The 22,379-nt window shown below is 39.8% G+C and overlaps 1 protein-coding gene and 1 non-coding gene across 12 annotated transcripts in view; both read left to right on the top strand.

Moving 5' to 3' along the window:
- Positions 1 to 22,379, top strand: part of DLC1 (DLC1 Rho GTPase activating protein) — a 369,945-nt gene that overhangs the window by 200,879 nt on the left and 146,687 nt on the right. For 2 of the 11 annotated variants that reach the window (XM_036997350.2, XM_036997341.2), the window contains exon 1: positions 18,496 to 19,773. The exons of 8 other annotated variants lie outside the window; for them this stretch is intronic. In XM_036997350.2, coding sequence (XP_036853245.2) covers positions 19,635 to 19,773 — 139 coding nt within the window. In that variant the 5' untranslated portion in view covers positions 18,496 to 19,634. Of the gene's footprint in view, positions 1 to 115; positions 16,780 to 18,495; positions 19,774 to 22,379 lie in introns of those variants that run through there. One more of the 11 variants, XM_073219080.1, reaches the window with a different exon arrangement.
- On the top strand, positions 5,766 to 5,903 carry LOC118968247 (small nucleolar RNA SNORA29). Its single transcript, XR_005055806.1, has one exon. It is a non-coding gene; the product is annotated as a small nucleolar RNA SNORA29 (small nucleolar RNA).

Here is a 22,379-nt window from a genome sequence, read left to right as displayed (position 1 = left end):
GTAACCACCACTTGTTATCATACTCTTGGGAATTTTCCATCTGGAGAAAACAAAACAAAAAACCATGAAAATAATTGTGACTGTGTAATGATCTCTTTGGATCGTATCTCTATAGCTGGAGCACAAATGAAAAGAGTTGATCAATTCCATTCATAGAGGTTTTGCAGGATGATCCATGAAGTAGGATCCACCAATGGACAGATGACCTACCCAGGCCCCGGAGAGCGCCATCCCCTCTGCTTAACTCAGGATGCCCTGATCTGAGCAGAACCTGGCTTCTGTATATTAAAATATTAGAATCATAGGAATTTACTCCAGAATGGATTTTAATTTAGATTTCTTGAATGTTTTGATTTGTTCAGGAGGAAATATAATTTTGTTTGATAAAATAAATACAAGAGACAAATACTTTCTTTTTAAATCAGTGAATTTATATATTGAGATAAAGCCTATATTGAATATTTTATGAGTAATGGTAACAGATTTGAAAATTCATAAAAGAATATGATTCATTTCCAAAGTTTTCAGGGACCATAATAGTCCAAGCAGTCTAATTCTTATATTTCTAAGCTTTAATATACCCTATTTAAAATATAAGAAGTATTTTGAGTTTTATATACAAATAGGAATCTCTTTATTCTTCTTTTTGAATCTCTATTTTTAAACTCTGCTAGACAAAGGACTGACAAGGAAGATCAGGGACCCGACTCAATCTTCTGGGGGTTAATTGACCTCTTAAATAGGATTAAGCTTCAGTCCCACCCCTAAGGCCTGTCATTTTTTTTCTGTCTTGCTAAGTGAAGTAGCCTATTGTTCCTTATTAAGAAAGTCTATTTTTAATCTGTGTGACCTCTCATCCAAGCCAACTGGAACCAAGTCCAGCAGGCTGTGAAGCTCCAAACAAAATCATGTGGGACACATTCCATTAATAATTCTTGAGTCGCCATTGTGTGGTTGTCCTGTGTGGGCTTTAAGTAGCCCCTTTCTATTCCGATCCAGGTTGGTGTATGAGCACAGCTGGGCGGAATCAGTTCTGCTGCTGTTCTCCCCACTTGTGATGACAGAAACTCCAAGGGGAGGCCCTTCTCAAACAGCCCCCCGTCGGCTCATTCATCCCAAATGCTTCCTCCCCAGCAGCATACCCTAGGCATCATCCTAGGTCCTGCCAAGAAGGCAGTTAAGAAGAGGTCATTGTCCTCGCCCAGACGGGACCCAGACTCCAGCTGAGAATATTCCATTAGGCAAGCATCCTCTTTCTCCTCCTCTCAACTGAGGATTTCTTAACCACCATACTCAGAAAGCTTTCCAGAAAAAGAATCAAATAAAAACTATTATTTCCAAGAGCCTCTGTATCAAGCAGGTGCATTCTCAAGATCTTAAATAGAATCCCATTAACTTGTTTTTCTTAAAAATTGAAATTAGTCGCCCAAGTTTCAATTTGTGTAATTATATCCAACACAGAGTATTTTCACATCTCATCCCTCACGCCACCAGCGTGTGCAGGCCTCAGACGAGTGGGCCGGATGTGCACAGTACATTCTCCCACAGCTGTGCTTCCTAACTGTGCAGCCTTGAGCAAGTCACTTCAGCTCCTCATTTTCCCATTTCTAGAGAATAAATAATGAAGGTCGCAAGGCAGCTGTGCTCGGCACAGAGCAGGCCCTAAAAATAGTAGCTGTCTTTTACCGTTAATTACTGGTGCCTGTACCCACCACAGGTACAAGCCACATAGAAGCGAGCATGTTAGAGCCACCTTGTCTGCTCCGAGGGCTCCTCCGTGCTTCCTCAGGGCACCAAGTAACAGCTGAGCAGCTGCCCATGTGGAGGAAACAGATTGCTCTCCCCATAAGCCTCCGAGTGAGTTAATTCAGATGGAGGTCATCACAGGATAGGCAGAGATTGTCATATTTTAACCTCTCATTAGAAATGCTTGTCTCGGGGTGAAATTCTCTGAGATATTTCTCCAAAAGATTGATCCCTGAGCAATGTATACCTTGCATCCCATTTTCCTAGAACTCCATTATGCCCTATATCCCTAGTCCCTGGGGAACTGGATCCTGTCCACCCAGCTCCCAGCCTGCCTCCCTCCCCTCCTGCACACCCTGTCACCACCGCCTTGTAACTGTCCCTTATACACTCCCTGCCTTCGCTGCAGTGCAGCCCTCCACTTTCCACTGCACTTTCCCAACAGTGCCCAGAACTGGTTTGCCTGCCTTAACTTATCATTACATCCATCCGCGTTCTGCGCTGTCACCAGAGTTATCTTTGAAAGGACCACGCGATCCTATCAATGCCTGCTTCAGCATTTTCTTTGTCTCCCTACTGTCTATGAGATGGGGTCAAACCTTCCTGCCTGACATACCTGGACATTTGTAGTCTAGATGTGGTAGAACTTTCTGTACTGGGTATGTCCCTATTACCTCTCAGATCCACCCTCCTCCCTACTCCTCCCCAGCAGTGTGTCCTGGAGGCTGACCAGTATGGGCAGAATCAGTGGGCCACCCTCCTGTCTTCCCTGTCTCTCCGAGAGGAGCCAAGCAGGATCCTGGGGCACGGGGGGGTTGGGGAGAGCGGGTGGGCTGCGAGGGGTGATTTGTGCCACCCGCCACCATCCTAGGAGTCACTGTTGACCCTGGCTAGGTCCACACAAGTTTTCAGGTTCGGACAGTCACTCTCCCCTCTTACCCTTGTAATTTCCCTACACCTTTACAGATAATTCTGTTACTAAAGTCCCCTCAATTTACCCAGGGTGCCATTTGTTTCCTGTTAGGATTCTCTCTGATAAATACCTATCAATATTTTTTCTTCTTTCTGTTCCTTTGTGTTTTGATTTGGGCAGCCTTAACCCAAAACCCCTTCTAACTCTATATCTTTCTACTTCTATCTAGATTAGGCAACTGCCTTTTTAAAAATATAGATGATACAGACACAGATAGGAGAAGAAAGAAAGAAATGGCTTATTCAGGACAAAAAATATATGAACCATGTTTTTCTTCCTCTTTAATGAATATAACTTCATTTAATTGCATGGGGGAGAAAGCTGTCTACCCTTATGATTTAGAATGTGTTCTCCATTGCATAGAAGCATGTAAATTAGAAAATGAGCATTGCGTATCAGGCATGAAAATGTGACTCCCAGAGCATATTTAAAAAGTGATATAGTCATATGAAATAGCTCATTCTAAAATTAAGTCATAGAACGCCCTGCAAATTTTCCCAGGCTAGGTGGCAGTGCATGGAAAATAGACCATTATCATTAGCCAAAAATGGCTTTGTTTTGCCATTTCCGTGTTTTATTAGATCCCCCAGTACTGCCTCCTTAATGAATTACTTTCCAGGCAGTGTTAGGCGTAGATTTTTCTGTGCTCCTGGAAGATTCTTTGTGTTTCCATTATAGTCTTACTATCCTCTTTTGCTCTGTGTCCGTAAGCTTTTCTAGATCAGGAATACTGTCTTTGTACGCCCTATAATTAAAACAGTTATTAGCACATAGTAAGTGTTCTATAAATACATGTTAACCAATAAATTATAATTACACAGATGCTTTGGCTTCAATCTTAATGATTTAGAGTTTATATGGTTCTAAAACTTTATTCAACTTCCCCCCACCTCCCAAACTCCCTCCATCACTCCTGCTTTCCCCATGACTGCCAAATATCCCAGTTAGATAATTAATTAATGGTGTTATTTGGGAAACCATCCCGTGCAAATGCTTAAAGGACACCATTGAGAAAGATGATTTAGAATCTGTCTTTGGTTGCATTCCTTGGTCATTTCCTTAAATGTTTGTTGTCCTGCCTCTAGGTTATTTAGTTGGCAGAAAATGTTAAAAATCAAGATAATGAATAATTATAGCCTGAAATGCTTGTGAAAGATAGCTTTCAGAAGCATATAACAGACTCACAGTCTCTGCAGCTTTGTGTTGTAGCTAAAGGCAGAACCTAGAAATCAAACACTCCTTTGTGACAAATGTGTGAGGGGAAAAATCAGGGTTTTCATAATTTCATTCCAAGCCCCTTGTAAACACACTAAATAACAAAGCCCAGACGTGCTGCCTTTTGGTATTCATTTTCTTGGCTGCCTTTGATCACTGGGAAGTGAAATACAGATGAAAAAAATAAAACTGTGTTGCAAAGAAACTCTCCTCTTTTCCAGAGTGATCACTATTGCTTCAATACAGTTGAAATCTATTCCACTCTGAGTCATGTTCCAATATCGATGGATCCAAGAAGATTGAATGAAAAAGAAAAACAAAAATAAGGCTGCTGTATTTTCTTTCAGAGTTCTCCTTTGAAAGACTCTGCCCTGTTATGTTTCCTTTTTAGTACAGATCAGACCAGATTTAGTCTGCTCACTGCCTAGACTGGAAGCACTTTAAAAGATAGAATTTTATTTCGTTCAGCACCACTCCTGAGGCCAACATTATGGTAGTTGTTTGATGTTTGGTAAATGAATGAAGAAATGCAATCTTTTAAAACTCGGCAAATGCTTTACTCTATACATATAATACTCCCAAAGCCAAATGTAGAATCTTATCATTGTCTTCTAAGTGCAACACTTTCTGTAACTGCAAAGACCCCCAGCTGTTCTACAGGGTCCAGCAGGATCTGAAAATTTTGTCTTTATCTGGCCAGGCTGGGCTTTGGCCAACATTCCAAATTCTTATTCCCTTTCAGTCTCAGAAAATGAATTTCATTATTTTTATATTAATGACTTGTAAATACTCACTTGCTTCACTTTTCTTCATATTATGGTCTCCAATTTGCCTGCTTTTTTATAAGAAAGGAATTTGGGGTATGCCCACATATAACCTCTCAGTTTCTCCGAAACCTAATGTAAACTAATCCATGAAAAGCTGGCTGTGGTTGACTGGGCTTTTGGGACGAAATACATTAGCTTTCAGGTAACAAGGAATTCATGAAAAATATAAGTAAGCTATTAAATGCCAAAGATCTTGACTTCGTAGGACATTTTTCAATACAGATAATTTTTTAATCTATTTCTAAGTATTCGATTGGGATTTCATTTATAACCAAGTTCGTAAAGCAAATCTACTCTACCACCAGAACCAAGCAAACATATTTCCTTTTCTTCTCAGTTATATTTCAAGCAACATGGGTACGTGATAAGTTCTCTTTTAACAACCTCCAACTCAAATGTTACCTCCTACGCTTGTAGTGTCCTTCCCAGGTCTGAATCGCTGAAGGTGGCTGTACCTTTCTGAGGCATTTAGTGACACTCATGATGTGTCTCTGTTCATGAATTATCTTCCGTATCAGGCTCTGAGCCCCTTGAAAGTGTGAACCTCCCATTTCGTCTTTGTCAGCCCACACTCAGTGTGGTATGTTACATAAGCAGATACCCAAGACATAGTTATGAATCAATCCATTTGTTTGACATACCAAACAACTCATACAGGCACCTATTTAATCTCCAGTCTAACAATGGACATAATTTTTCACAATATTTGACAAACTTGAAATTTCTTCCTCCAAAAAGTCTTGTGCATACTTTGCATATGAAGAGGTGGCTATGAACTGCCAGTGAAGGTTAAAGGAGACAGTTTTGCATTTCAGTATTTTACTTGACATTGACCTCTTGTCAGTAGAAAAATTAGTCACTTTCAGTCTTCCTGAAAGAAAGATGGTTTATTAAAAGGTTCCTTTCTACCAATTTGATTTACAAAGCAATAGGAGAACTTTCCGGTAGGATGAAAATCATATCTGATCATTTCTTAGATGCCTTCACATATTTGCCTTTAAAGAGTTCCCATTTGACTACCACATTTTCTTCTAATAATAGATTGTAATGGCAATGCTTATAGGATAAATGAAAATTGCCAAGATCTGAAGAGGGAGGATTTATTTGTCTTCCTCCTATATGAAATGGCTGGACAGAGATATTTTAAAAATAAGTACATAAATCATGATTTCCCAGTGCAGTTTGCAGCTCAGTTACTTTTCTTAGTAATATGAAGATATACATAAGTATGTACCCACAAGATAATTGTACGTTGAATCTAATTTCTGTGGAGATGTGCATTTACCTCGGAAAGGTACATAAAACAAGGTATTTCTTTGACTTGTCTGAGTATGAAGTGACCTACAACTCTGCTGGGATAATTACACTTTTTTGCTTCCACTGATTTGAAAGACTTTGACTTATTTTTCTATAGGCAAAAACTTGAGAGCAGTAACTCTTCCACATGGATCCATAAACATTTCTATTATAGAATTAAAATATCATTTTGAGATATGGCTTATCTAAATGGGAAGTCTCAGACAGATATTACCAACCATAACAAATGTACTGATGCTCAAGAAAAGGCCAGTGCCCATCTTGTTGTGTAAAGGCTGTAAAGAACACCAGTCTGGCTGTTTCAGGGGAGTGGAACGTGGATTTAAGAAGCTATTTGTCCTAAAAACTGTAAATATCTCATAGAATTTTCTAACCATTGGGCCTCCCAGAAAACACATTGCAGTGGCTCCTGAATGTGAATATTATAAACTTCTTCTTAATGTTCGATCAGTTCTCTCCTGAGGATTTAAGGAAATAAATAAATGGAAGATAACAGTAATAAATCATCACATCTTTAATTTACCTCCCTTAATGTGAGTCTATGGTCTTCTCGGATACATTTATCCAAATACTTTTCCTGCTGTGCTGTGATTTCCTGAAAGGCAGTTGTTTTCCTTGCACCTGTGTAATGCCAGCCTCCTTGAAGGTTTTTGACTTGATTTTTGTGGATTGAATGGATAATAATAGCAAGCATTTACTCTGTGCCTGCACTTTTATAAGCACTTTATAGATATGAACTCACGTAGTCCTCTAGCAACCCTATAAGGCAGGGGTTATTGTTTTCCACATTATAGAGATGAGGAACTGAGACTCAGAGATGTGTCCTAAATCCCAAAGTCATACTGTGGGATTCAAAACAAGCAATATAGATAAAATGCATGGTCTTACTCACTAAGCTGTATGAGATGGTTAAATACTAAGACTCGGCAAGCTGACAAATTCTTCCGTAATCTGAATTCCCTTCCTTTCCAACCTTGTCTCCCATCCTCCTCTGGCTCACCCCTCCCACTTAGCCATGGTAGCAGCCTCACTTTTCTCCTGAATTTGCTTCTGCACAACTTGACCTTTGCTCCTCCTATTTCCCTTCCAAAAATTAATCTCCCAGCCCCCAAGGTCTCACTCGGCTCCCACCTTCTCCTTGCGATCTTCATGACAGCTCTTGCTCAGATTAACTTCATACTTTTTGAAATGATACATCTGTGTATCATACAGATCTGTGTACATATGATACATCTGTGTCCATATAGAATGTGTCCTGGTCATTTTCATATGTTAACCGTATGTGGATCCCACTGTCTGTTGAGCGTTTTGTCTCAGCCTTGCCTCCCCATAGTCGCTTAGCATGGTGCTATGCACCTAACAGGAGTTTATTTATTTAATAAGTTGTTTTTTAGAGTTGTTTTAGATTCATAGAAAAACTGCATGGAAAGTACAGATCAAACTATATGACATTCTTTTAAATGCTAAACTGTGGATATAGTAAAAAGGTCAGGGGTTGCCATAGATTGGGAAAATGAAGCATGAATTGGTGGAACACAGAGGATTTTCAGGACAGGGAAACTCTTCTGTGTGGTGTGGTAGTGGTGCAGCGTGCAGGCTTTTCAGACTGGTGTCTTTACTTGGCAATATGTATTTAAGGTCCTCTATGTCTTTTCATGACTTGATAGCTCATTTCTTTTTAGTGCTGAATAATGCCCTATTATTTGGGTATTCCATGGTTAAAAGAGATTATTAGTACATTTTAATGGAAATTTTTTAAAAACTCATTGATCATACAATACATCACGTACTCCATTTATGTAACTTTTATCCTTTCTTCTTTGGGCAAAATAACTCTCTTGGCCATTAATTTTGATGACTTCATTTCTCTCCTTTGGAATTTCAAGTTTTCAAAAAAAAATTAGCAAAATATATTAGCAGCAGCTATTATTTATTGTGTACCTACCATGTAGTCTCTGAGAAGAGAGCTAAGTGCTTCCTCTACATTATCTTTAATACACACTAAGCTACACAGTACCTGAATCTCTCTTGCTCCAGAGCAGATGATTTTTCTACTTCTTCATGCCTAAAATCACCATTTCTCGTCACCTCCAAGTGTTCTAATAAAAGTATGGCCAAAATCAGTATAACTAAGTGTTAGTACAGTTTATATGGTTTATTTCTGTCCTTATGCCTTTGCTCCTGAAGTTTCCTGTCCCCCAAATTCTGCTTTCTTTTCCCCCCACATCACACTCTTCCTTCAAGAATTTACTGGAGTGCCACCTTTTTTGTACAAACCCTCTTCCAACTGCTTTAGTCTTCAGTGAACTCTTCCTTTGAATCAAGTAGATTCCATTGTGCATCTTAACTTCCATACCTAAAAGGACTTATCTGTGTTCTATGACTTAGCATTATTTTTTTTACTTTAAAAAATGACATATGTGGGGGCATTTGCATGATTTTTTTTCCCCTAAAACCTTTAATGGCTGCATTCCAGCTGTAAAGATGAAGACAGTAACTTTCAAATCTATGCAAAACAAAAAGCAGCCAGGTGGTACAAAGGGGGACATAGGCTTTTCTTATTTTATGACTTTAGTCAAGCAGTAAACTAGTTAATTTATTATATCATGAAAACTTCCATTCGTTTGTAATATTTTTGAGCACCAAATTTGGGGGTCTGCAAAAAAAAAAAACGTCATCTCAGTCTGTCTTGTAACCCTAACTCGGAGATGGTGCTCATCGTTCTGCAGCTAATCAGGAGCCGTTCTCCCAGATGGTCCATGACAGCGACTGTAAACAGAGAAGTGACCTCCGTCACCCTCACATTCAGGGAGCACGCTGGCCTTCCTGTGAGGCAGACAAGAGCACCGTGACACAGGGATGTTAGGCACGTCTTTCCACATGGAGATATTACAACACACATACAAATATCTCCAAGAGTTCCAAGAATATTCCCCTCTAGAATATAAGACAGTTTTTGAAAAATAACTGCAGATCACAGATACCAAGATACTTTCCTAAAGGAAACAAAATATAAAATTGCAGCAAAGCAGGTTTAGTTAGATTACAGATAGAAGTTAGAAGAATCCATAGTTCTCAAGTTTTTGGTTTTTTTTCCTGGTAGAACCTAAGGGGGCCAAACCAACAGCACTGATCCGCAGAAGGAATTCCACATCTGGAAAATCTTTGCTCCATCCGGGGTAGCTCTTCAGCCTCTTGCTCTTTCTCTACCATTTCCCATGACTTCAGCTTACCTCGCTTTTGTTTTCTCTAGTGAAATTAGGTAACTCTGAGGGGGTTGAGTGTTCTATTTTGTTTTGTTTTTAAAAGGAAAGAAAGCAAGGGAACACATCACAGTGCTTGTATGACCCTCTAGAACTTAGCCTTATTGGTCTTTCTTTAAGTGTCTACATAGGTGATGTAGACAGTAAAAATATATGTATCCAATCTATTCTATGGAATTATATTTCAGCAATACCTTAGATAATGCTTTGGTTTTTATTGTAATGGATTTCATATTGGTCTTCATCTTCCAGTTTAAGAGTCTTATTTTGTTTGTCTCAAATAATAAGAGTATCATAGAACACATAAAGTTATCTATTTAGATCACATTTAATATAATTAAGGAATATGTTTACTGTGAATCTTTATCCCACTGAATCCCCTCCTCAAGCCTTAAATATGTTACATGGCATTGATGTTTAGGTTTTCTTTTCTTCTCTGTCCTTTCTCTTGGGAATCTCACCCAGCTAAAGATATGTCTACATAATCTCCAGCTGTGATCACTCAGCCAAGCTACCTACCTCATTTCGAACCGACCCTGAGACTCCATCACAGGAATGCCTGCATTCCCCACATTCCGCACCTTCTGCCTCAGTGTCTTTGCCAATACCGTGACCTTTTCCTAAAATTTCCTTTCATACTATCTCCACATTTCCATATTTACCTCCTCTTTGAAGCCTGCCATAATCTCCACTACTCTGAAACCAGCCCTTTTCTCCAGAACACTTGAATACCCTAATTGAAGTTTTCATAAGATTATTATCCCTTTATGCCCTCTATTATTATTGTGAAGGTTTATTTTCCCTATTAAATACTAAAATCCTTGTCTAGTTTATCTTTGAATATCTTGTACATAAAGGATGCAATAATTTTTGATTAAAGGAAAAGTGGCATTTTTAATTCAAAATAAATCCATACCCTTTTAATGCATGGTTTGTTTAAATGTAGCTTGTAATTTTCTAGAGTACCTGTTTTAAAATTCAGATCCTTGGACGCCTCCAGACATGCTGAATTGGAAAGGAGGAGAAATCATTGAATTGTTTTGGAGATTTTTTTAGTTTAAGTAAATTGAATTTTTAAAAAATAAAGCAGCTTAAATGATTCCATATGCAGACATGCTAGGGAGAGAAAAAGACAACAGAGACCATGCAATCATAATGGCAGTAAGCAGATCCACTCACATTCAATAAATAGATGTTTATTTGGACCAGGTTCTTGCTTGATATCAATTTCTCTACAGCCTACACCCCCTCTTCCTCTCCCAGGGCTGAACTTCCCCCTGGAATAGCCCAGCAAGCATTATCCAGCACCCATGTCGCAGGAGTCCTGGTTTCTGTAAGATGGGGGACATCTTGGGGAAGAGTGAACCACTGTGCAATGGACTCTGGACAGTCGGGTGGCAGACAGACAGACTGCCTTAGAGAAAAGGAGGAGCCCTCATAAGTGAAGGTGTTCAGAGAGGGCAGTGCGGGAGCCACACAGACATTATGTAATTTGTAATTTTATAACACTAGAAACAGGAAACCCAAGTGACGCCGAAATATTACTACCATGTATTGCTGAAAATGAATATGAATGTCACCATTCTCTAGTGAGACTACAACCTTCAGCTTCCCCTCAGCGGAACGTATTATTCCAACTCCACATTAATCCAAGTCCAGCCAAATGTGAGCCCACCCAGTTCTCCCACCTTCTCTCCCACTTCCTCTCTCCCCTGCTAGAGAGCTGAGGGCCAGTGACAAGGGGAAGGGGACTGGGAACGAATGAGGTTGTTTGTGCTGCTTTTCCTGCCTTCCTGATAGTTGTCTCAGGAGGTCCCCATTCTGGACCTCGAGAACACATTCCTGAGAATGTTTCCAGCCGTGGAGCAAGATGAGCAGTAAGATGCTCAAGACTAGACACTGAGCTGAGAGAGGGCACCTGGGCCAGGGTGGTCCAGAAAGGATCTGGGGAAAAGGAAGGCCTTGAAAAACTGTAAGGGAACATCTGAGATATTTCTAGGCAAGGCAAATGGTGTTGGCAAAGTTAGGACAGTGGGAATGTACAAGGCATGGTGATGCAATTTGGCAGCCCAGCCAGCTGGAACATGGCGCTTGTTTGGGAGGAGAGACAATTGGAAAAATGGGTTGTGTCTGGACTCCACCAGGACTTGGAGCGTGATTATAATTTTTACTGCGAATAGGAAATCATATTAAATCAATCAGTGATATTACCCTATCTGCAAAGATATAAACATCCTTATTCTTAACTCTTTATGCAGTAGTAGTGAAAAAAGAGGGATAAGCATTTTTTTAATGAGGAACTACAATACCGAAATCCATTAGACAGCAGCTATAATCACTATTGGTAAAGGACTTTTAATAGGCACACATCACAAAGGACTTAGAAAAAAGTCAAAAGACTCTTGAGTTAAGCTTTGGCTTTTAGTGATACAGTTTTAAAAACTGACTTCAGCTTCATTATAATTCAGCCATTACTCATAAAAAATAACAAGTGACACCATTAAGAAAAAAAAGAAATAACATATAAATTTAGAGAGCTACAGAAAATAATGCCTTCTAAAGATCTCAAATTTTTTAGAATGGCATGAGAGCAAATCATTCTCCTAAGAAATGCCTACCATTTCCTTAAAACTAGATAGATAAAAAGGTTTACTTTAGAATAATCGTATTTTTCACTAAAATGACAGAATTGCCCAATCTGTTTCCTGTCACCATCCATCGTTTGCTTTTCTTCAAATAGTTGTTTTCAATGTTCTTGCATCACTGATTATCTCTAGTCTTGGAGCCAGATGTGAACCACTCATTGTACATGAAATTCCAAAAGCAGAAACACTTTCATTACCTTTAAAGATGTTTTTTCTCAATTTCCTATTCATGATATTAAAATGCTTACTATGTTGCTCTTACACATAAATAGCAAGTATCGACAAATGTCCAAATACCAGCAACTGTTTAATTCAGAGGCTGATTAAATACAGCTGACCCTCAAACAAGGGTTTGAATGGCATAGGTCCACTTACATTCAGGTGTTTTTCAATAAACACTATAAAGTCCTGTAAATAAATTTTCTCTTCTCTTACAATTTTATTAATAAAATTTTCTTTTCTCTAACTTACTTTATTGTAAGAATACAGTATCTAATACATACGACATACAAAATATGTGTTAATCAATGGTTCATGTTATAGGTAAGGCTTCCGGTCAACAGTAGGCTATTAGTAATTAAGTTTTGGGGAAGCCAAAAGTCACACATGGATTTTTGTGCAGAGACCAGTGCTCCTAACCCCCACATTGTTCAACTGTACTTCACAAAAAGCAGCATTTTACCTTTTCTCTCCAACTAGGCACAGGGGAGCTAAGTACCCCGCATTGAAATACTCAAGCAGTCATTCTCTCTAGGTGTTTTATACATACATTTAGAGGACGGTTTCCTATATCATTAGATTCAACAGATACAAAATTACATTGTCAAACTAGTACAAGAAGTTTCTAAATGCCCCCTCTTGATTTCTATGCTCATCTCTGATCCCCCCTCCGGACCCTGAGCGGCCGTTGGCCTCACCTTAAATAGTCTCAGAAGCCAGGAAGCCCAAGTCAGTAATGAGTGGGAGGGAAAATTAGGGTCAGAATCTTTTTCACTTTCTTCTCCTCACTTGTCTTTCTTCAGCTTTTTGTATGCTGGTCAGAATAGTAAAAGTTTCACTTTTTTTCTTTTTAAAAATACATGGGAAGGGACTTCTTTACTGCTAATATTAGCAAGATGCCTGTTCACTTATATAAGAATTTGTTTAAGGTTTCATTAGGTGCCCTGAAAAAGAATATATTTCCACATAAATAATGTATCCTAATATAATAATCCAATCCAATAATAACCTATCATTTATTGAGGTAAATGTTTTTATTGTCTTGCTTAATAGCATGCCAATTCTAATAACATTGCATGAAATGATACTAGTAATTATTCAATGTAGAATGAGTCATGATGTCATTCAAAATTGTATAATTGATCATATCTGAAGTGCTTAGTCGATCCAGTAACACAGGACTGTATGTGTCACTTCCATATAAACATACTCCAAGCCAGTGGTCATTCTGTGAGCAACAGTGCCTCCCACTTCTCTGTGAAGACATCTGTCTGATTCTCAGAGATTCAGAGTTTTGATGATTTGCTTTTATCATAGGTTTTTCAGTGATATCAAAATTTGAACACTGGCTTCTGTTTCCCAATTATGTTACCTCCATGTGTTCTATAAAATGCTTATTCATAAAATCCATTGATTTTTTTTCAATTGGGATGTTTCTATTTTGCTTGATTTGTAGAAGTGCTTTATTTATTACCAATATTTATACCCTATGTTGGCTATTTATGTTGCAAACATATTCCCATTTCCCATTTTGCTTTTCTCATCACCCTCAAAAAAAATCCCTCTTGCACTTTATAGTGATTCTCACCCCTCAACCCCAGCCTCTAGCAGGCACTGAGCTAGTTTCTGTCACAACAGTTGTGCCTTTTGTAAAATTATCTATAAGTGGGAAAAAGTGCTACAAGTATTCTCAAACAAGTGTTTGTATGAACGTATGTTATTATTTCTCTTGAGTAACATCTAGGAGTGGATGTGGTTGTTAAGAACCAGGTTTTGATCTTCTCTGTTGTTTGTCTGTTTACAATATTAATGATTTCTGCTCTTTATGATTTCCTTTCTTCTACTGGCAGGTTGAGAACAGCTATTATTCTAGGAATAATTTAGCCCCACTACTGAGGCATGACTGTCCTAGGAATTCTCCCCAATGCCCTGTATTGCATGAGGTCTCTTCCTGCTGGCTGTTGGGAACAGAAGTTAATCCCAGCCCTGTATGAGCGCTAGAAATTATCCGCCCCTTGACCTCCAGTACTTCTTTCCCCAATTTAGGAGAGCTCTTTCTCACACCTGCGCAGGTCAGTGTTCAGTCGAAGGCTGGGAAGAGCGCCCTCTGTAGGCTGCTCGCCAAGCTGCCCCCTCCTCTTTGCTAATCGGGCCTGCGGATTCTAGCGGTCTCAGTCTCCGTAAACTCAGCTCTCTGTCACCTCAGGATAGCCAGGTTATGTTTGGTTTTCCTTTCTCTGCTCTGTGGCCCACAAGCTATTCCACGACAGTAAATGGGGCGGTGGTGGAGCTCATCTATTTTTCTTTTTTTCAACCTCCTTCCAGAAATCACAATCCTGCATTACCTATTGTGCAATCTGAAAAACATGGTTATGTATTTTTTGTATGTTTGTGGGGGTATATCAGCAGGATCTCTTCATAGACAAAAGCTAAGTCAACCTGTAAAATAGCTTTTCACAAACATTCAAGCCTGTTGGTACTGGCAGTGTCTGGGTTTTGTCACAGTATATGACATATATTAACAGTATGGTTGAAAAGGTCTAACAAATAGGTCATATTAACATAGAAAAATATCTGGGCTCTTGTTTGGTCTGAACTTGAAATCACCCCTGAATATGTATGCTTGAGTATATATACCATTCAGCCATTATCCAAAAGTTGTTTTTAATTCTATTATTACTGTAGTATGTTACTTGAGGTTATTGATAATTGTTATAATCCAAAGGATAATCACATCTGGCACTCTTTACAGAGATTTGTGGCAGTGACTACATGAAGGTAAAATAAAGCATTTGAATGTTTTGTTTGTTTCTCAGAAGGAAGTCTATAATTCAAAATCAGTAAGAGGTTGATTATTTTTGGTGCCAATATTGATATAAACATACATAAAATAGCTAGTATGAATTGAAACAATTTCAAAACAATTCTAGTGGTCATATACTAAATCTGAGTGAGCAGAAAAATTACATCACTGTAATCTATTATAAGATGGACTCCTTAATATGCTGGAATTTTTCACTGTGAAGAATAAAGGATAGCAGAATGAAAGGATAAAAGGAATCAAAGAAAATGAAGAGAAAGAAAATTATTTGTTCCTAAGGTTATAACTGTATCTAAAATTTACTTTACCATTAGATATCCTTGTCTTTGCTAAGGCAATATAGAGTATCAATATATTATTTCTTTAGCACTAGTAAGGGTGAGGTGCCCTTGTTGATTTTTTTGTAGAAATTAAAAATATTTTAACTTTCTGAAGTCATGACATAGAAAAAATCTGAAATTATTACATTAAAAACAAATCCTGGGGATATCACTACTTCCTCTAGTATCTTTTATTTCCTGTCTCTCTGCCAAAAATTCCAGTTCAGAAACTAGATCCAACTACAGAAAATAGAAACGAAATAATTGAGGGAGGCGTAAACCAAAACAAGTGAACAACTCCAAGGAAACATATTCAAAGCAACTTGAAAGTAGCTTTAGGGAAGTATGAAAATAGCCAGTTAATTTACTATAGTTCAGATTCCGTTGAAGTATTTTTTAGAAATGGAATGAGACCATCTAGCCCAGCAGAATCTTTTAAGCTTTGTGTTCCACTTCAGTAGGAGAGCCCCCCTGACCCCGTGTGATTCTGATACCGTCCACTTCCATCTCCCCCTCTGGCCTTGGGAAAGAAGATAGATATCCCTAACATATCAAAGCACATGGGAACTGGAAACTCTATAAAATTACATTTTTTGTTTGCAGGAGGAAGGCAAAATTTATTAATTAGACAAAATCAGATAAACCTCTATAGTGCATTTACCAAAATGGGATGGTTTTTTTAGATGGAAACTATTAGGGGTGTACTTGAGCCAGAATCTCTAGCTTAATATACAGACAAGAATCTGTACTCTCCAGGGATGTGCAAGAGTTTGCAAAGCTTTCTCAGTTCAGAGAGCAGCTCCACCAGTGGCTGAAACTAGCCTGTTATCATAAAAATAAGGGACTGAGAAGCAATCAAAGCAGAATGTCGCTATTCTCATTTTTCTCATAATTCCCAGTGGGATCTTGAAAAAAAACCAATGGACTTATCATATTCCCACTTTGCCCATCTGCCAAGCTGAGACAACACTAATTATCACATACTGTCCTCACTTCTCAGTCACAAGAGAGTTGGATCATTTGAAATCTGTAGAACTAAAACTTGAGAAGTTATTCTATAAACAGTTGATTGGGAAAAGCCCTTTTTCTGTGTGGAACAGGTCTCATGGCCAATAAATGGAGACAGAAAGCAAAAAATAAAAATAATCTAAAATTGCCTTTGTGTTAGAATGCTTTTTACCCCAGACCCATGATATGTGGCTGAGATTCCTCCATAATGAGTTGAAATATCCTCACAATGAAATTTGGATTTAATCAGTTTTCAGAAATAAGGGGTCAAGTTGCCAGCCCTACATTGGACTATGATAAAAATCAATAATTAAAGCCCACCTTGTCTGAAAACATTTAACTGCTCTCCCTCTCCAATAGTCTTGTCAGTAAAAGTTCCATTTATGTTGGTAAATTTCCTTTTTTTTTTTTTCCAAACATAAAAACCTCTTATATAAGTGAGGTGTCTGGATTGTTCCACCTAATGGGACCTGTCCTTATAAGCAGGTTTTTCCAATAACATGAGCTACAACAAAGCACTAGGGGTATTGTGCTGGAAAGAGAGTGTTATAGAAGAGGGGGGTCATTTTGGAATACTTTGAAGACCAGACCTGAGCACCCTATCCTTAAACAGTATGCATTCTCTAGGCCTTGCAAGAACTAGGCCTGGTGCTCTGGACCCACTGTCCTGCTTCCTTAGCTGGGGTCAGCTAAAACCCACCTGAGACTCAGGCTTCTTCTGTATGGTGAGACCAGTGGCAAATTTTTTTTTCTTAGCTGAGATTATTGAGGTTTGGCCAGTATCACCTGAGCCTGGATAACATAAATGGGTCATTATCACCATTAACATGAATTCACAACCAATCAAGTTGATTGGGGGGCTAATGAGCAAGGATGCAGGCAGCTCGGGGTGTGAATCCTACATCTGTCACTTACTGTCTGACCCTTCTCAAATCTCTCCTGTCTGTGCTTCCACTTCCTCATCTTTAAAGAGGAGATAATATTGCCTATAGTGGTCTGTACACATGGGTCCATATGACGTGCTGGGAGGATATGTGGTACAACATGGGTCCTCAATAAATGCAATTTCTCCTGGATTGCTCCCACTTCCTTCAGGTATTAGGAACCTTCATGCCATTATAGTCAGTCCCTTTGCATGAGTCAGACAGTCAGCTGCTGTGGTTCATGCTGGGAATGATTGTGTGTCATTGATCTAGACGGAAACTTAGGTGAGGTCAATGCCTAAGAAGACGTATACTACCATTTCCTCCTTTGTGCTCCCATAACCCTTTGCACATGCATCTATCATAGAACTTATGATACGATTTTGAAATTACTTGGGATCAAAGTGCTTTCTCTTCCTCAAAGAGAGAGTAGATGTCTTGTCATCCTCAGCTCCCCGATGCTCGCACCGGTTGTGGCCCGCTGCCTGTGCTGTGGTTACATCATGCTGCTCCTCTGCAAAACGGGTCCACATAGACCTGTCTTGTTTAACCTGACCAGGAAATGAGTTAGCGTGCATCAGGGTACCCAGACCTCATTGAAGGAGAAACACACACACGCACACCCTCGCACACCCACACTTTGTTTTAAAATGAATCCAGGAATTAAGCAATGAAATGTTTTGATCTTTTCTTTTTTTTAAAATTTTTTATTAAGGTATTATTGATATACACTCTTATGAAGGTTTCACATGAAAAAACAATGTGGTCAGTTTCACATGAAAAAACAATGTGGTCACTACATTTACCGATATTATGTTTTCATCTTTTTTTAATGGAGAATTTTCCCTTGAAATTGGCTCCCACCGACAGGAGGCCTACATACCTCAGCAGTTAGTGTTTATTGCCTCCCGATCTATGCCCAGCCCAATGATAAGGCAAAGAAGTAAATATCTACCAAGAAGCACATTCTCAGTCAGAGAGACTTATGAGCTTTGACAATGTGGGAACAATACAGTTTAGGACACGTGGGTTCCTAATAAGCAGTGGTACCAGTGTTAGTTATAACTCAGGAGCACAATTGCACTATTTTAATTACCATCCTTTGAATAATTAAGTTGTCAAAGTTGCTGGGAAAGAAGATGCATGCTATAGAAATTTGGAGACTCAGGAAATCATTGTGGGTTGAAAATGATTTCATATATAAAAGTCATTAGGATAATAATTAGCATTTGCATGGTACCTCACCATTTACAAAGTGCTTTTACAGCATTATCTAATTTCGCAAAGGTTATGAGCTGGCCCTTAGATTCTATCTGATGCCAGTATTAAACCTCCATGCCAAACCGTGAAAATTGTAAGATGAAATTTAGGGCACAGTAAGAAAGGAGAGGATTAACAAATGCACTAAAAGGCAGAAAGGCCAAATTCATTGGCTGAGGAACAGATTTACTTGGCATTTTAGAAACTCAAAAACATGTAAGAGAAACAGTTGGCCCAAATTTTGATTTCACAGTGCTTGGCACTTTTCTTATTGTTTAGGGGAGAGTTTGTGATATGTAATTATAATGATGAAGTTTGCTTATTTGAAACTGGCAGATTCATAAAACCAGGGAACAGTTGAACCTTCTTTAGAGGCAAAACCTTGAATTATTTTATTAAACCCCTGAATGTTAAGTAGAAGCTTAGAGGGGCAATGTAGGAGGGAATGTTAGGTAAGTAGAGAGGCAATATGAGGAGATGATTCATGTTTCATTTAAACCTGTTATCTGGTTCCTAGAAGATCCAGCCTGAGCTGTAGGGTGCTCATTACAGCTGTATCCTTCTTCCCACAACTACAACTAAAGGTTGAACTATTTCAGAAACAGCCTATCTGTGACCAAGAGTTAATCCAATGCAAATGTGAAGGGGAATTAACCTTGAAATTAAAGGGATGCGTACCTGCAACCCCCGCCCCCCTCCTTCTCTTATTTGCCTCCTGCCCTGCCTTTCCTTCAAAAATCAAGGTAACCTGACATGCCAGGAGAGGAGAGATATCTGTTTTATAGACAAGCAGCCAGGCATGTACCCAGTGAAGTTATTGGATTACCCGGGCAGCTAGAATCACCCAGGGAGCTAGGAAGGCAGCGCGAGCTGTCGCTGGCTCATTTGTAAGCCTTTCCAGATGTGGCAGCCCGCGAGCTGGCGGCTGTCCAGGAGGCCGCCTGCAGCCGGCGCTTCCCGGGCCGCAGTGCGGGCGGCGATGCCGGGGTCCTGACGGCGCAGGGCCGGCCGAGCCGCCGCCGCCGGGAAGGCCGGCCGCAGGGGGAGCGCAGCACGATGGTCGCGGCGCCAGGGCCGCGCTGAGTCCGGGCGGGTGCATGGGGGACCCCGAGGCCCCCGCGATGGCTCGGCCCCTGCGAGCGCCTCTGCGGAGGTCCTTCAGCGATCACATCCGAGACTCCACGGCCAGAGCCCTGGACGTGATCTGGAAGAACACCAGAGACAGACGGCTGGCAGGTGAGGGGCGAGCGGGGAGGGAGGGGCGAGAGGCGCGACAAGGAAAACAGTTAAATGCACGGGCGCAGCTATTAACTCGGATAATTACTGATCTCATCGGCTGGGCAAAGGTCATCACTGTCGCGGCAGTGATTTCAGTCTTCCTTCCTCTGGTGTTTAACGTTGCTGGTTTTTTTTATAATTTTCTTTATTGCCTCTCTGGTTTCTGATCTAGTTATTTCTAGATACGGTTTTATGAGAGTTTTTTTTTTTTTAACCTTGAGAAGAGAAGCACGGTCCTTTTGGGTATCAGGAAATCAGTGGTGACAAATGACTGCAGGCCGACCTACCATCTGCTGCTGCTGGAGTGGGGGGAGGGGATGGGCAGCTGTGGGGCTGATCTGGCCTGAGGCGGCCTGGCCTGGGTGCAGGAGAGGGGCCTGGAAGGGCTGTGTGTCAGTGGAGTAATCTGTGCTGGCCACGGAAAGCTGCTGGTATTTCCTCTGGCTGCCTGGGTTGCTCTGAGTTCCAAGAGAGAGTCAGGTATGCTAGAGGCAGGCATTTGAAATACAATAAAACATAAATACAGTGGTACAATTGAAACGTTCTGGGACTCAAGTGCCAGCCACCCAGTGCAGGCTGTGTTTCAAGGGGTGCACTAAGGAAACAGAAACTTCTGTCTGATTCTGGTATTAAAAATATTCATAACCTGACATAAAATAGAACCTCGTAGTAAAACAGCCTCTCCACATCCGGGGAAGGTATCCCAGTAGTGTTTAATGGCTCCTCCTTGTTTGCTCTTTAAGGCTCTACACTTATGTCATCTACGTGGAAGGGTCAAAGATTATGTTTTCTTAGCCTTTTTGGCTAATCTAGCTGTTTTTCAAATACTGAATGAAGTTCTGAATTGTTAAAAATATTAGAAGAGGCCTCCAAGTGTCATTCTATATTTCTGTGCTGTGTGTTCTTGATAAAAAGTCATTTGACTTTCACATGATTGTCCTGACATGACTTGAAGAGGGGAAATGTACCGTTTGTGCTGGTGATAAAGGAGATTCTGAAGACAGCATGCTAATTGCATTCTGATCACAGGCTGTAAGTTTGTCCAAAGTGCTCATGAAAATTCTTCTCTCTGTTAAACTAAACAAAATTGCCCAAGACTGGAAGAGAGTAAACGATGTCAAGTCTAACCATAAGGTAGCAGAGAGAGAGAAATATTTTAAATTTCACCATTTTACGTGGCTTTAGAGTAAAATGTGATACCTTATAGAAATCCAACTTTCCCATAAGTTATTTTAAGCTGAATTATCTAGTAATAACAATTTGCAATTGGCCAGAGGAAGTTTAAGAAATAAGATATTGGAGTATAAAATCCACGTCTGGATTGGTTGACATTTGTAAAAATAAAAGGGGGTAGTTCCTTTATTATTGTCTTGACAAATCCACTGATCTGTTGGCATAAATGGGAAGGTTCCACAAATAATGTCTTATTAAAGGTAACTCAAAAATACCTTATTGTGGTTTAGTGTTTTAATTTGAAAGCAAGACTGAATCAAACATTCCTGCTTCTGAGAATTCCTCATATGGTTTCATAAGTGTAGAGCTTTTGACAGTTGTTGACCTCTTAGACTGAGAACATTATACCTGGAAAGTTGCTGCTGTGCCTTGGTAATTCTCTGTTATTTATCACTGGTCTATATGGAGTCAAAATACAGCATCAAGTTAAAAGCACTTTGAGAAAAACAGTTTCTTTCTGTGTGATGACAAATTAAACATTTCCATAGCTACAATAGCAAATAGGATTTTAGCTGCTCCAGGTCCACTGAAGGAAGAAATTCTTTATATTGCCTGGTTTTTCTCAGATGAGTATGAATGACCTCTTAGGTAATTCACACAGTAGAGAATCCAGGTGCTCTACTTGAAAACAAAGGACTTTGGCTACCATGACTGACTGATTACTGTGGACTTAGATCCTTCTGGCGCCTCCTGTGTGCTCGCCCGGGGCTCACTGCTCAGGGTCAGTCCAGTGGCCACCAAGTGGGTGAACATCCGAACCCCAAGAGCACTGACTTCTATCCTTCCTCTCAAACTTCTCTGTGCCCAACCCTCCCACTGACTGAAGGCTAAATAATAGCTTTTAATTATCCACCACAAGTCACTTCTCTGAACACCAGTTGCAGTCTTCATTATGCACCACACTGCTTTGCCCTCCATCGCAGGAATGCAGGGCGGTAGAAAGTGCAGACCTGCCAATTCACTTTTACGTTGTGAAATTAATGAGGTGACAGTGAAAAAGCGTTTGGGCGCCTCTGGAGGAAAATACTTCTGTTATTGTATCTGAAATGTTATTCCCATGACAATCATTGTCTCGATTTCATCAAGTTTCTCAAAAACTAATGTGAGATTTCAGGTCCCCCCAGAGGTGGCCCTGGGACAAAGTTTTACATTTACACATTAGGTATTTTCTCTCTCTTTCTCTTTCTTTCTCTTACCCAACCCACCCTCTCACTCTCCTTCTCTCTCCCCCCCACCCCATAATGTAACAGTTCCTAGTTCTCCTACTCCAAATGATGTCATGTACAAAAGCCTTCATCCAGCCATCCTTGCCCTGAACTCCCTTATATATA

Source organism: Manis javanica, chromosome 12 (genome assembly GCF_040802235.1).
Source record: "Manis javanica isolate MJ-LG chromosome 12, MJ_LKY, whole genome shotgun sequence".
In the NCBI taxonomy this organism is placed as follows: domain Eukaryota; kingdom Metazoa; phylum Chordata; class Mammalia; order Pholidota; family Manidae; genus Manis; species Manis javanica.
This window is presented reverse-complemented; position numbering and strand designations above follow the sequence as displayed.